At 26.2% G+C, this 16320-nt stretch overlaps 1 protein-coding gene across 1 annotated transcript in view; it reads left to right on the top strand.

Moving 5' to 3' along the window:
* LOC123262356 (receptor-type tyrosine-protein phosphatase mu) overlaps positions 1-16320 on the top strand; it is a 127799-nt gene that overhangs the window by 90633 nt on the left and 20846 nt on the right. The window contains exons 4-6 of the mRNA XM_044724523.1: positions 6547-6634; positions 9726-9802; positions 12265-12399. Of these exons, the coding sequence (XP_044580458.1) occupies positions 6547-6634; positions 9726-9802; positions 12265-12399 (300 nt within the window). The remainder of the gene's footprint in view (positions 1-6546; positions 6635-9725; positions 9803-12264; positions 12400-16320) is intronic.

Raw genomic sequence — 16320 nt, 5'->3', positions numbered from 1 at the left:
CGTTTTCGAAGTCTTACGTTTATTGTCAATGCGAATATCGGTGTAGGCGTTTATATGTATAGATATATTCATATAGGGGAGTATAAATAAAAGTATAGCATAGACAGAATCAATATACAAATAGTACCATTCAATATTCCACGTTTGTTCTAAGATAAAACTAACTTAAAGTATATCAAAGAAATTATTTTTTTTTTTTTTTTTGATAACATACTTTTTATTATTATTATTTTTAATTGAAACAAAAATACAATTCGAGGGAAATGTACTAAAAATAATTTCTTGGCTCAAGAATTTTTTTTCTTAACTTAAGAAAATCATTTTCTTCATAATAGTATAAGTGATTTAAGGTAGTACCCTCGCCAAAGTCGTTTTCTTAGGATTTTTTTTTAATTTTGGCAGATTAATGTTCATATAATTCTGCGTCGATTGGCGCAATTTGAGAATTTTTGACCATCTAGTTTCCGAGATATTTAATTTCAAAGTTTGAGTTTTGAACGCTCTTATACATTACAGTATACGGGATATCGAAAAATTTACCTACAAACATTTTTATATCTTAGAAACTTTTCTTAGGATCTTTTTAAAAAACTAGAGTAACGTTAACTAACAACTTAACAATTTAAAAAAAAAAATTAATTGATAATTACCACACAGTTTCAGAGATATTTAGTAATAAGTAATTAAAAATTTACCAGACTTTAGCCGAGGAGGGGATACGTTAATAAAGCTGTGGCAACAGCGCAAGTTTTGTGAGCCGCGAAAGAAGTATGAGACGCGCATGCGCTGACAAATTTGAAAAGTTTAATTTACGTTAGGTGTAATATTATAGTTATTAATTTTATTTATTTAAAAAAAAAAAAAACTATGATTATTTTATGAAAATAAGTATTTTTTTATGATACTAAAGTTAGTCGACATTTTTAATTTTTTGATTTTTTTTTTAATAATTAAATAAGAAAAAAAAATTTTTTTTTTATATTGCATTTACAGTTTTTGAAGTTTTTTTCAAGTGAAATTTTTTTTGTAATCATTTTTTCAATAAAAAAAAATTCTAAAAATTTTTAAATGTCGGCTGAATTAATTTTAATTTTTTTTTATATATATTAAAAATTCAAAAAGTTAACAATTTTAATATAATAATATATATTAATCTTTCATAAGTTATAAAAATAATAGTCAGATGAAATAATAAAAAATACTTAAATTTAAAATCAGTTAATACATATAAACACAAAAATTTAATTACTTATTTTTCTGAAAAAACAAAACAATATTGTCAATTATTTTTTTTCTATTTGTTATTTGTATAGTTATTTGCATATGTGCTAGAGATTTCTGTCGTTTTTCAAGGACTTTTTTTCATGAATCGTCTTTTATAAGTCGATTTTTCAGACATTGTTACTATATTTTCAAATAAATGTATGTAAATAAATAAATAAACGCATGTATCAAAACAGAGGTTAGTCTACAGCTAGTCCAAAACACTACAGTATAACCACTATAAAATATCTTAATGCTCACGCAGTGTTGCCAGATTTTTCAAACGATCAGTTTCTCGTTCGTGATTGGCTGAAATAAGTACATAAACAGCAAAAAGTTTTAGGCTTGTCAATAAAGACTATCCGGTATGTGTACCGTACACTCTAGCATAAACTTTTGACGACGGAAGTCGCAAGGGTAATACCTTAAGATTTTTTCTCTTAACTTAGGTTATAAAGGTTCCGTGAAGAATGACTTTTCTTACAACATTCTTCAATTTTTTAATACGCGTACGTCTAAGTGTTAGAATTTTTTTGAAAAACTGAGAATATTGAATTGAAGTTGAATCGTTTATTTGAGAAACCCCATAAGTCAAAAATACTACATTTTTCAGGAGAAGCAAAAAACATTTTTCTCGGTTAAGTTTGCATTAACATCATGAACCAATGATGAATAATAATAATGTTAGTATCCCGAAAAAATATTCGAGCATGAAAAAATTTAATTGTTAATTACTACTATTCATAATAATGATTTGAAGTTGATTGACTTATGGGGTTTCTCAAATAACCGAAAGAAATAGTAATAAAATCATTAATTCATTAATTTTTCTCCGTCAATCATTTATTATATTTATAAAATAAAGTACAAAATATGTATTGGAACGAAAATTAACGAAAATTATTGTAAATCATCTATTTTTAATTTCAAATTAGTAAACTGAGAGTCAACAATAAAACAACATTTTAATTTATCACAATCTAACTTTATAATACTAAAATTGCAAAAATTTTTAAAATAAAAGTATTTAACAGTAAATATAATATATTTTTATTTTGTTAATTCATTAATTTCAGAATTTAAATCAGTTACATCAGAGTCAACAATAAAACAACATATTTTTAATTTTAATTCATCAAGCGAATATTGTAAAACTCATTGAAATTCAAGTATTTAACAGTAAATTAAGTTTCTAATTATCTAATAATCAATCATTTTTAAATTATAGTCAGTGAAATCATATCAAACAATAAAACAGTAATTTAATTTAATTTTTATAAACCCACACTGTGAAAATTATTAAAATTTAAGTATTTTGCATTGAACTGAATTTTTCTACTTAAAAGAAGTTTATTTTAAATAAAAAACAGAAAGAAATTTATTTTTGGAATTTTTAAATTGAATGTTTATTCAAAAAACCCTATAAGTCACTGACTTATGGGGTTTCTCAACTAAACGAGATTTATATCGACCGATTGGTTAGGTCTTGAACACGGATTTAATATTTTTTGATGCTGGTATAAGTGAGGGGAAATTTAAAGAATCGAAAAATGCAAGAAAATCGATTTCGAAAAAAATATGACTTATGGGGTTTCTCAAATAAACGATTCAGTGATAACAAGTATTTTTTATCAAAAATAAAATAAACGAGTGGCATTCATTTTTTTATAAATAATGTTTGAAAGCGACTTTCGATATTTTACGTGAGTGGAAGTAAGTGAGCAATAGTCTGTAAAGAGAAGCAGCACTCGTGCGTGAGAAAGAAACCAATACCCATAACCTATTGGTATCTTTTTCTTGCCGATGAACCTTCTTAAACTAAGAAAAATTTTTTAGTTGAAGAATTTTCTACTCAAATCAAGAAAAACGTTCTTCAAATTTATTTACTTGTTTCAAATTAATTGTTTTTTGTGTGTTAACTAACTTAAGACAAAAAATTATTGAATCAGTAAAAAATAATTTTATTCTTAAATCAAGTAAATTTTTTTTCAGTACATGAATAATTGATATTTATAAATTTATAACGCAATTTTCAAATTACAAAATTAAAAAAATAATACTAAATTATAAAGAATAATTTTGTCTCTTAAATCAAGTAATTTTTTTCCAGAATATATTTACCAACAAAAAAAGCTCACAAATTTTTCCATATATATTTAAATCGCGACATTTGAAAAAACTTATGAATGTCTACATCCTTACTTAGAAAAGCGCGCTCAATGATGACGACAAACAGGCGAGACGGAAAACCGTTGCTATGAAATTCACGACTCGAATCTTGAGCCAAACGAGAAATCGATGTCGACCTCAATACTTCCTCTCTTCTTTCCCTTTTGGTGACACTCTAAAAGCATTCTCGTGGGATTATCACTCGGCAGTCTTCACCTTCTATATATATAAATATATATCTTGGCAATATATCTACCCTCCGTACATCAAGCATAGATTTATTTTATGTAGCAGCATCTCCAGTCTATTGGCATCTACTGCAAGTAAATAAAGCTCCTCAATCTTGGGAGCTTCAAGTTCATTCCAATATTTAGCACGTCAGCTCAACTTCCCGCCTCTTATCTTAGTTCATTCAGATGCACAGATGCAGTATTACAACACCATATATATGGTATATATGTCTTCTTTTGTGCGAAGTAGACTGCTGGGGTAGGAGCTAAGTTACACTCGAAGTTGTTAAAGCTGCATCAAACTTTCCGTGAGTTTACAGTGGGGATGTTGACACGTTCGGCATTCCAAATTCGAAGAACAAGACGAATTGCGCCTTCAAATTTTATCTACTGCCTAAAATATTCTCTTCTTGAATTATGTTTCTTTGTGTAATTCAAGGATCATTATTCAGTATTCATTACTTGTATAAATAAATTAGGGAATGAGAAAAATTTCGTCTCCTGCGTATTTAGTATTTATATCATAAAATGAATTAATTAGGTAGATTTCTTTAGAAATCTATCTGTTGTAGCCATTTTGTACTTTTAAGAAAATTTTGTCATAAATTTTTTTTTGTCATAAATTTTTTCATAATATGTTTCTTTTTATTTTATGGAAATAATTTTCAAACCGTGGAAAAAAGCTCAAATCTATCAAATTTATCTTAAATTTCATGTAATTACCTTCAATTTATACTACACAGTAAAAAATTTTGCGTCATTGCGTCAAAAAACTTTGTGTTAAATATTTAAAACTTTTATGTGTAAATTTACAACTTATTTTGTTAAATTAACACGAAAAAGTGTTAAATATTTAACATAAAAATTTTTAACACTAAGTTTTTTGAGGCAATGACGCAAAATTTTTTACTGTGTAGTATAAATTGAAGGTAATTACATGAAATTTAAGATAAATTTGATAGATTTGAGCTTTTTTCCACGGTTTGAAAATTATTTCCATAAAATAAAAAGAAACATATTATGACAAAATTTTCTTAAAAGTACAAGATGGCTACAACAGATAGATTTCTAAAGAAATCTACCTAATTAATTCATTTTATGATATAAATATAAATTTCAAAAAATTTTCCAACACATGATTTCGAGCCTTTATCTTCAAATAATTTCTGAGCCGTAAAAGATAGCTTAAATCTATTAAATGAAAGTTTAGATAATTATCTTCAGATGAAGCTTTTACTTGCCCACTTATGATATTTTTTTTTTAATTTCTTTGATGATTCGGAAAATTAAAAAATAGTATTTTTTCTTTAAATTATATATTTTCTTCAATATTCATCCAAGAAATCTACTTCTCAATATCGGGTGCGATCGAATGGCGTTTTTCTTAGTTAAATTTGGTATAATTGAAAAAGACGTCCTGAATTTGTGCCTTTTGAACGTTTCATACAATTTTCAGCGATAGTTAATTTATAATGATTATTTTTTGTAGTAGTTTTAAATAGATTAGAATTTGAAGCGGAATAAAATCTCGTTATTTATTTATTTTGCTTTGTATATATTGTTTATTGATGCATGTATCAAATATTAATCCATATAATTGAGAGAGTTAATGTAACAAAATACGTCAACATTAACATCGCAACAATTAATTGTCGCATAAAAAATTAGGTGTCTTTAAAAACTGAAACAAATTATCTACAAAACTTTGCCATCGTTTTCTAGAGAAAACAATTTTTTTTCTTCTTCACATGATAGCGGGTATTTTTTTTGCGGGTCTTTTGGCGTGATACTCGATCAAAGAGATCGTAACTTAAATAAATGGAGATGGCCAGCCTTTTTTTTTTTTAAACAAAAAATTCTGTTGAAGCTTTTAAATTTAATAAAACTCAAAAATTTAGATTATCGTTGTATTTTTTTTTTTTTTTTTTTTTTCAGTGTACTTTATGAAATAACAAAACTTGTATCTTATATGACAAAATACATACATATATAGACAATATTTTAAATTCAACTTATACGAAATCGAAAAAAGTTTTGTAAACTTCTAACCGAGATATTATTTTCCAAGTTTTATTTTTAATTTAATCAATACGAACTGCTTTGGATAAACTTTTATTCCAAATTGAATTTACATTATCTTTTCTGTGGATTATAGTAAAACTTGTCATATTCATATTTTTGAGCAAAAAGTCATCCTGTTGCCGGAAAAAGAGTAAACTTTTTAATGGTTGGTCATTTTATTGTTATGAAAAATTTCTTTCTTCTGCTTTTATAAACAAAAAATTTAATCAATTTTTTAAAGTGAAAGTTCAAAAATGACAAGTAAAAAAATTTGCTTGAATTTCTGTACATTAATATTATGCGGGGTTAAATCATTAACATGTTCAAAACAAAGTTGACAAGTCAAAAGCCAGTAATTTAATTCTGACGCAAAATTAATTAAAATTTCATGATTGTCAAAAACACGCGTGCATTTCGCAAAGTTGTTAGAACTGAATGAAATCCTCCATGAATAGCGATAGGTTTGTCTATAGTCGAGATTTTACCACCATAATTATTACCCGAAATCCGTGCTATTCAATTTTGTCTACTCCACGAGAGTTATCGGACACCGAGGGACCAATCTGAGCGGCTTTAAGGATAAAGAAGCTTACGCTCCAGAACTTTAGTCCCGAAATAGTCTGACAATAACTTCAGAAGGCTCAAGGGCTAGATTATTTCTACAGGTTATGGGCTCGGTAATTTCCTGCAAAATTAATATTTTATTCTATAATTGAATTAAATCTGAATATACAATGAAAAAATGACGAAATAATAAAAGAAAGAGCATAATTTAATAAAATTTATCCACAAAAATACAATATGATGATTTATATGTTCACAGAGTGCAGACAAAGTAGAAACCCACTTGTGCAGGCACGCGATGAAACCGTCTAATAGGGAGAAAAACCAAAACCAGCGATGTATTCCATGTGAGTATTCAACAATTTATTTAATTAAAATTCAGCTCTGCAATGTTCTAAATTTTTTATGTTAAAATATTTTATGCAATTTACTAAATTTAACTTTACAAGAATTGTCAAATTGAAAATTATATAAAATTATGCTTCCTTTAATTGAAATTGTAAAAATTATAGATTTTAATAATGAATAATAATCTTTTTTTTGTAACTTTAATATCAAATTAAAAATAATTGTTCTTTTTTTTTTCAAAATTTACGCTTTAATTAATTTCAATTAAATTATATTTGATATTTTTTCTTGATAATTTTTTAGTTCCACGGTCATTTGATTTTTTTTTTTGCATAAAAAATCAAAAAATTAATGTTTTTTTTTAATTAATCGATAATCTATATTATTAAGAGAACAAGAAAAATTTTGTGGCCAGCGTATTTACATGATAAAATGGGTTTTTATGGTTAAATTTGGTATCATTAGAAAGATCTGGAGTTGTGCCTTTTCAAGGTTTCATATCATTTTCACCAATAGTCAATTTATGATGATAAGTATTTAGGCTGCATTCAAAATGCTCTATTTCTAGATACACAATTAAGAAATCACCTTGTATCTTGTGAAATATTGACATTTGTAAAGATATAAGCTCATCCCGACATTACACTCATCGAGACCTTTCATTCAAATACGCACATCAATTTTTCATATATTTATATGTATTATATATATATATATATATATGCATACATGAAAAATATATCAAAATACAAGTGGCTACTCAAATGAAAGCTCTTGATGATTGTAACATCAGGATGAGCTTACATCTTTAAAAATATCAATAATTAAGAAATGACCTCGTATCTTGTCAACAACTGACACTTTTAAAGATATAAGCTCATCCTGACATTACACTCATCAAGACCTTTCATTTGAGTACCCACATCAATTTTTCATATATTTATATCTATTATATATATGTATATATGAAAAATATATGAAAATGCATGTGGGTACTTAAATGAAAGCTCTTGAAGAGTATAACATCGGGATGAGCTTATATCTTTAAAAACGTCAATAGTTAAAACAGTACAGTGCAATTTAACAAAATTGATTATTTAATAAACCAAAATTTTATTTATTTATAGTGCACAAGTCACGGCAGTCATCTAGTGACTGCAAGGTTGCTAGTAATCATCAAAATTTATAAAAATAAATTCTTCAAATAGTTTTAATTCGTCTTAGGCAGTACTAGTATTTTCTTTAATTATATTAGACTTAATTATTTATTTTCAGAAAAATTATAATAAATTTTCTCTAATTACTAATTTTTCGACAAAATTACACATAATTTTTTCGATCTCATAATTTAAAAATAAAAATTAGTACTTCTTCTAATAAATTATTTTAAAAGAATTTCTTAGTTCAAAACTCTCTACTTAATTTAAGACAGCTAAATTTTCAAAAATAATTTTCGTACATGACTTTTTTTCTCTTGTTAATTTTTGATTAGCGTAAGGTAAACGCCCCAATTATTGACGGGGGTCTAAATATTGACACCCTAAATTATCTTTAAATATATTAAATTATCTGTAATAAGAATAACGATCAAATAATTTTTTATTAAATTCTAATTAATTAAAAATCGAAAAAAAATCACTTTCGGTTCAAAATATTAAATATTAATTATTAAAAAAAAATAAAGTTAGCATAAATAAAGTTAAATTAATTTTTTCATGTAATTATATGATCTATTTTTTTTTTTTAATCAACAGTAGATGAAATATTTATAAAATTAAATAATCGAAATTAATTGTATGCTTTATAATATTTAAATAATGGGAGTCAATAACTAGTTCATAATTTTTATGATGAATCCCATATTGACAGCCAGTCAACAGCGCTGACGCCTTTTTTTAAGTATAAAATACGTTACGCGATTATATACAAGGCTTTTAACTGTCAAATAACTCGGCGTGTTTTGGTGTTAAATAATTTTTTGAATAAATTGTTACATTTTTAATAATAATTAATCATTCATAGAAATTATTATTAATTAACTTTAATAATATTGATTACTTTATATCAAGTTTTGATAAATAAAAATATAACCAAATGATTCGACCCATGCGCAGTATAGGCGTCAATAATTGGGGTTACGGTACGTCAATATTTAGATCAATCAGTTTTTTAACCCGTCAATAATTGGTATATCCAGATCATCTATTTAATTATTTAAAATTAATTAGTAAATATCACTGATTATTATTTTAAAAAAAGAAATTGATTAGTTAAAACATTACTTAAGACATTACCACAAACAAAATTCAACGATATTTATATTTGATTGCTTAAAAAAAAATCAAATCATAATTTTGTCTCTTATTGCGTCAATAATTGGGGCTTTTACCTTATCTAAGAAAAAAAAACTTACAAACCAAATAAAAGCATACCTTAAAAAACTAGTCATCAAACTCTATTTTATATCCCAAGTTACAAAAAGTAAAAACCTCAATAAAAGTTAATTTATAGAAATTATATGTCTATATAATAAAAGTATAAGTATACAGACGCAATAATGAGGTTGGAAGAGTTTACATCAACAAGTGGCATCTCTATCCGACATTTCTCTAAAACGCAAAACCAATTAAGAGAAGTTAATTACACAGGCGATTATTCGCGCCCCTTGCCAGAGAAGCTTTGAAGACGATGCTCTATAATAATAATAACACGCAAAAGGTTTTCCACGGTCTTTCTCAGCGTAAAACTATAACTATATCTGTAAGTTCGCCGTAGATCGCTAACTGAGAAACCGTACTTTTGGAAACGAGTCGATTTACGCAAGTACTAAACAAAGCCCTGGCATTAGTGTCATTCAGGGCAAAGAAAAAAAACGCGGGTTAGAGAACGAAACTAAAAAAATGAAACCTGGGGTAGATGATTATCTCGGGTCGTCGTTCGTTGTATGTCAGTAATTTATTGCCGCTCACGGGGGGTATCATTATCAGACCTTACTTTGTTTTCACAATTATCAATATCTTGTTATTTATTGTTCATTGTTTGATATATAAATTGATATTTATCGTTGTTCTTTTTTATATTATTTAACAGACGACTACAACAGAGTTGTGCTGGATACGATAGAAGGACAAACAGACTCCGATTATATTAATGCCTCTTACGTAGACGTAAGTACTTATTTCAATTACGTAAGATTTTATTCCTCAATAAGATTACTTAATATTGTTATTATTCATTGCATTTATCAATTGGGGATTAATTTATCGATTGTGCTTTATTGTTTGATAATTATGCAATTTTCAGTAGTGGCAATTTTAAATTCACTTGGAATTATTTATGATATAATTGAAAAAATTAATATGAATGTTTTTTAAATTTTAAATTTTTTTTCGCACTGATGGAAAATTATTTTTAATTCAGGAAAAAAATTTTCTTGAAAAAGAAATTTTTTTATCTTTAATTCTGTTATTTTGGATCAATGTTTCCATACCTTCAGTCAGTAAATATTGTTGTTGACTATCAAGATAAAATTATCTTCAGTCGGTACTGAAAATTCTATAACCAACAATTCTCAAAAATTAGGAGAAACATTTTTTGGCTTTCAAAAACTTGATTTTTTTAGTTTAAGTATTAATTTTTTTTAATTGAAAATGAGAAAAAAATCTTTTATAAGTCTCAAATTTTTATATTAACATTTTGAAAAATATTCAAGACTTTTTTTAATAGAATAGAAAATAGAAAAAATTTGTTAGATATATATATGCACTAAGAAAAAAAATTATAGAACCCAGAAAGTAATTCTAAAAAGCTTTTTGATTTAAGTAAATTTTATTTGATTTAATAATTTTTCGTCTTGATTCAAAAATTAAGTTAATTATTTTTTTTAGTATACACGGAAAAAAGTAAACTGTAATAAATAATAGTCAATTTATAATAAGTAATGATCGACTGGAAAAAATTATCATTTCAAACAGCAAAATCGTGATTTTAACAATCACTTTATAATATTTATCATTTAAATGCTACAATTTATTATTTACATGGAAGAAAATACTATTTCAAACAGTAATATTCGTTATATAAAAGTCGAAAATGTTAAAGTATATTAATTAAGAATTTTAACTTTGATTTTTATCATTTCGTACCTAAAAAATGATCGCATGATATGTAAAAAATATAAACTACAATTACTAAATTTTCTATATAAGCAACGTCAATATTTACAAAGTACAAATGGTAAATTTTAAACACAACCTTAAAAATCAAACTATAATTATTAATTTGCTTGGACTGGTAAAATATATATTTTAAGAGTAGAATTTTTATTTTTTCAAATGATAAATTCTCCGAGTGTGAGACCTTCCCCTTCTCCTCATAGTATAGACTATATATTGAAACAGCAATTTTTACTGTTTGAAACTGTAATTTTTTAAGATGAGAGAATCGTTATTTACTATAGTGACAGCTACTAATCACATTTTCGATATTAAATTATAAATTGTGGCTTTTAGACTTTCTAAATTAAGTTTTGTAATATTTACATTTGGGCCATCCCGATGTCCGCTGTACTGTTTAAAACTACACGGAAAAAAGTAAACTGTAAAATTCACTTGGATTCCGGTTAATTTTTATAGTTTTAAACAGTACAGCGGACATCGGGGTGGCAAAAGTATAAATATTATAGAAATTAATGTAGGAAGTGTAAAAGCCACAATTTATAATTTAATATCGAAAATAAGTGATTAGTAGCTGTCACTATAGTAAATAACGACTCTCTCATCTTAAAAAATTACAGTTTCAAACAGTAAAAATTGCCATTTCAATATATAGTCCATACTATGAGGAGAAGGGAAACTCAGATGAGGAGAAGGGGGTTTCACTCATGGAGAATTTAACATTTGAAGCAGTAAAAATTCTACTTTTAAAATATACATTTTACCAGTTCAAGCAGGTTAATAATTATAGTTTCATTTTTAGCGTTGCGTTTAAAATTTACCATTTTACTTTGTAAATATTAACGTTGCTTGTATTAGAAATTTAGTAACTTTATTTTATACTTTTTACATATCATACGATCATTTTTTAGGTACAAAATGATAAATATCAAAGTCAAAATTCTTAATTATTATACTTTAACATTTTCGACACTTAAATAACGAATATTACTGTTTGAAATAGTATTTTCTTCTATGTAAATAATAAATTGTAGCATTTAAATGATAAATATAAAGTGAATAGTAAAATCACGATTTTACTGTTTGAAATGGCCATTTTTAGCAGATGATCATTACTTATTATAAATCAACTATTATTTATTATAGTTTACTTTTTTCCGTGTATAATTAACTTTCTTAAGCTTTATAAAATTCATATTCAAAAACTCCTTTAGTTCTTTAAAATTTAATTAAGCTTATGGCTTAATTTTTTGAAATATTTCTTCTATTTAAAAATATAAATTATTGATTTTTGCAAACATTAAATAATTTATTGGTTCCGTTTACCAGAGAAACAATAAATTGCATCAATTGGATCATTTATTTATGCGTAATGCAATAATTAATAATTAATGATAATAATAGTGATAAATGCATATTGCAATTAATGCATAAATATTTGAATATAATTACAGAGTTTACTGAAACCAAACGCCTACATCGTGACTCAAGGACCCATAGAGACAACAGTAACTGAATTTTGGCGAATGGTCTGGCAAGAGCGAGCATCCTGTATCGTTATGTTAACCAAAACATTTGATTTCATAAAGGTAGGACATAGAATAAAATCAGAACAGCTTTTAACAAAAAACAGGACTCATTAAAACTGTTTAATGTCAATTTAAAATGTAAATTGAACTAAACACTCGGATTGCAAAGATAAATTTATGTGATGATGATGAGGATCGCGATCGGTCATACAAATATTCACGTCCAGATACATTTCCATTATCAATGCACCAGGAATGTGATGTTTCGATTTACACGACTGTTGTCACGAGTGGGCTCCTGTCGATTATGACTGTGAGAGTGGACCGGATGACAATGACAGAGCGAGAGCGAATGTCTGATAGATCGTACATCGAACCTGATTGACGTAACACCTTGTATGCTGATTAGTCGAGCATTAATTCTCGACTGTAGTGTTTCTAAATGGGCTGTGTCCCTCCTGATGTACGCGCACTAGACAATATACAACATATAATACATATTATATTGAACGCCAGTCATCTCATTGTTATTTAGCTATCGCTGTCCACATAATGCGCAATTGTATAATCTACAATTCTACATTTCTACTAGCGAGCGAATGATTTGCAACGCTAATTGATGTTTAGTAACTCTTTACTTATGTAGAGTCGAGTATGGAGAAAATTTATTAGTGAAGGTTGCTAGAAATGTTTTGATCAAAATTTAGAAAAGGAAATAAACCAAATATTACGATTGTAAGACTTGCAGCAAAAAAGAATTATGTAAATTTCAAGTTACCTAAATTTACGACAGCTATTTATGAGTTATCATTTGTAGTTAGGGGGCGTCCATAAATTACGTGAGGCATTTTTGAGAATTTTTTAACCCCCCCCCTCCCCCCTTGATGAGATTTCGTAAGATTTTCCTCAACTCCCTCCCCCCTCCCCTAATCTCACGCGAGATTATTCAAAATTTATGTTTTTGCTCTAAACGGGTTGGATTATTGAAAAAAAAAAAGTGCCATTCGGCTACACCCGACATGGATAGGTAGATTTCTTGTTTGAATATTGAAAAAAACACGTTATTAAAAGGCCGTAATGTCCTAAAATTTATTTTTTATTATATTTTTGCAAATAACGATATGAGACTGACTACAGCAAATAGATATTTAAAGACATCTACCTAAAAAATAGGATTTTTTACATATAAAAGTCATTTGATGATAAAAGCTAAAATTTAATTTATTATTGATTTTTTTTTAATTTTCTCAACTACGAAATAAATTGAAAAAAGTATTAAAAGTCGACGAACAATAGTTTAAATTGAAGATAATTAAACATATTATGACAAAATTGTATTAAAATTACGACATGAGACCGGCTACCACCGATAGATTTCTAAAGAAATCTATACCTAAAAAATTAGTGAATCCTATCGATCAATAATCAAATTACTAGCGCTACTTTGCTGCTCTGCAGGGTTCAGACGAATACGACAAACACTATTGTGTCAAATTTGGCCATATTTTATTATAGAAATACTTTTTCACGCAATTTTACACTGTTTTCTGCTAGAGAAAAAATTACGTGATATTTGTTAAGATCCCCCCTTCCCCCTAAGTGAGATTTGGTAAGATTTAGCATGATCCACTCCTTCCCTAGAACACCTCACGTAATTAATGGACGCCCCTTTACTTGCATTCGTCTTTGAGAAGATTTAACAATCGATATGATAAATGCTCCCAGTATAGAAATTTTTAAAAATAAGCTTTATGATTACCTTTTTAATCTAGACATCTAAATCCAAACTAAATTTTCAGTTAAATCTCTAAAATTATTAAAATCAGTAAAAGTCATTAAATCACTAAAATTATTAAAATTAAAATCTTTAAAATCATAATCATAAATATTGTAATCTATTAGTTCTAATTCTCACTTAAACAGTTTCTTCAAAATTAGCATATAAGCAATATTACCTTTACTAATATTTTATTATGTATAATTATATATAAGTTCTAATTATTATGTTTAAATTAAAAATTTAAAAATGTATTGTATTCACAAAATGTATATTTTTCTTTTGCCATCTGGCCAGTGAAGGCTTTGGCATAAATCAATAAATTCAATTCAATTCAATTCAAATATTGATCCGGCAGCATAAAAATTTAATTTTAAAAAAATTTAGTGATTTATTTTTATATTCAGGATATAATTGTTAATTTTTAATTATAATTGAAAGATAAATTTGCGTATACATAATTATTATTCACAATTTCTATCAATATTTTTTTTAATAATCTATATTATTAAGAGAATAAGAAAAATTTTGTGTCCATGATATTCATATGATAAAATTGATTTTTTTTAGTGAAGTTGAGTGTCATTGCAAAGATCTTGATTTGAATTTGTGCCTTTTCAAGGTTTCATGTCATTTTCACCGATAGTCAATTTATTATAAGTATTGAGGCTGCAAAAATGCTCTATCTCTAGATACATAACTAGCAGTCCGCCCCGACTTCGCACGGGTATTTAACAAAAATTTCAACATTAATTATGATATAATATAGCCTATGTTACCCGGGGATAGTGTAGCTTCCCAACAGTGGAAGAATTTTTCAAATCGGTTCAGTAGTTTCGGAGCCTATTCGATGCAAACAAACCAACAAACAAACAATCAAATCTTTCCTCTTTATAATATTAGTATAGAAGTATAGATTAATAAATGACCTTGTATCTCGTGAACTATTGACATTTTTAGAGATATAAGCTCATTCCGACATTACACTCATCGATACCTTTCATTTGAATACCCACATCAATTTTTCATATATTTATATATATTATATATGAGGAGCTGATTTTCAAAAGGGTATCTTTTCATTTTTTAAAATATCAGTTTTCTGAACTTTTCAATATTAATTATTTCGAGAATTATGAATATTTATAAATGAAAATCGAATTGCAGCTTCATAACCGATATAGCACTTTATAGCTAAATTAAAAAAAATTCAATACAAATATTTATAATTGAAGATAACTAGTTTTTTGTCTCAATTAATCAAAAATCAAAAGATACCCTTTTAAAACTCAGCTCCTCATATATGAATATATGAAAAATATATCAAAATGCATGTGGGTACTCAAATAAAAGCTCTTAATGAGTGTAATATCGGGATGAGCTTATATATTTAAAACCGTCAATAGTTAAGAAATGATCTTGTATCTTGTGAACTATTGACATTTTTAAAGATATAAGCTCATCCCGATGTTACACTCATCAAAACCTTTCATTTAAATACCCACATCAATTTTTAATATATTTATATATTAAATATATATGAATATATGAAAAATATATCAAAATGCATGTGGGTACTCAAATGAAAGCTCTTGATGAATGTAACATCGCGATGAGCTTATATCTTTAAAAACGTCAATATTTAAGAAAGTACAGTGCAATTTAACAAAATTCATTATTTAATAAAACAAAATTTTATTTATTTATAGTTCAAAAGTCACGGCAGTCACATAGTGACTGCAAGGTTGCTAGTATTGTTAAGAATAATTTTTTTGAATTAATGATAAGTTTATTAATTTAATAAAAAAATTTTTAATAAAATATTTTTGGACTTTAGTTAATTATGCGAATGCTATTTATTGCATACGTGTCCCGTTTTTAGTTTAAAATTTTACTTATAGCTCTTAAAAAGTAACCCTGCCTAATTTTTAATGTAGGTTTTTATAAAGATTGAAAATTTATATTTATCAATTTTAAGTCATCAAACTTAAAAATAAAGAAATGTTATTAATCTTTAGTAATTAAAAATTTTTTTTGATAAAAAATGTAAAGTAAAAATTATCCACAGTTCTGTTAAAGAAGAGTTGATCTCTTTCTCTTCTAAAATTAAAAGATCAATAAAAAGGAGTTAAATTTACAAAAGAATGAACGAAGAATTACTTAAAAAATTTCAATTTTTATTATTATTAAACAGTTTTGCAATT

This window comes from Cotesia glomerata, linkage group LG4 (genome assembly GCF_020080835.1).
Source record: "Cotesia glomerata isolate CgM1 linkage group LG4, MPM_Cglom_v2.3, whole genome shotgun sequence".
Taxonomy (NCBI): Eukaryota; Metazoa; Arthropoda; class Insecta; order Hymenoptera; family Braconidae; genus Cotesia; species Cotesia glomerata.
Note: the sequence above shows the minus strand (reverse complement) of the source record. Positions and strands in the feature narration are given on the sequence as shown.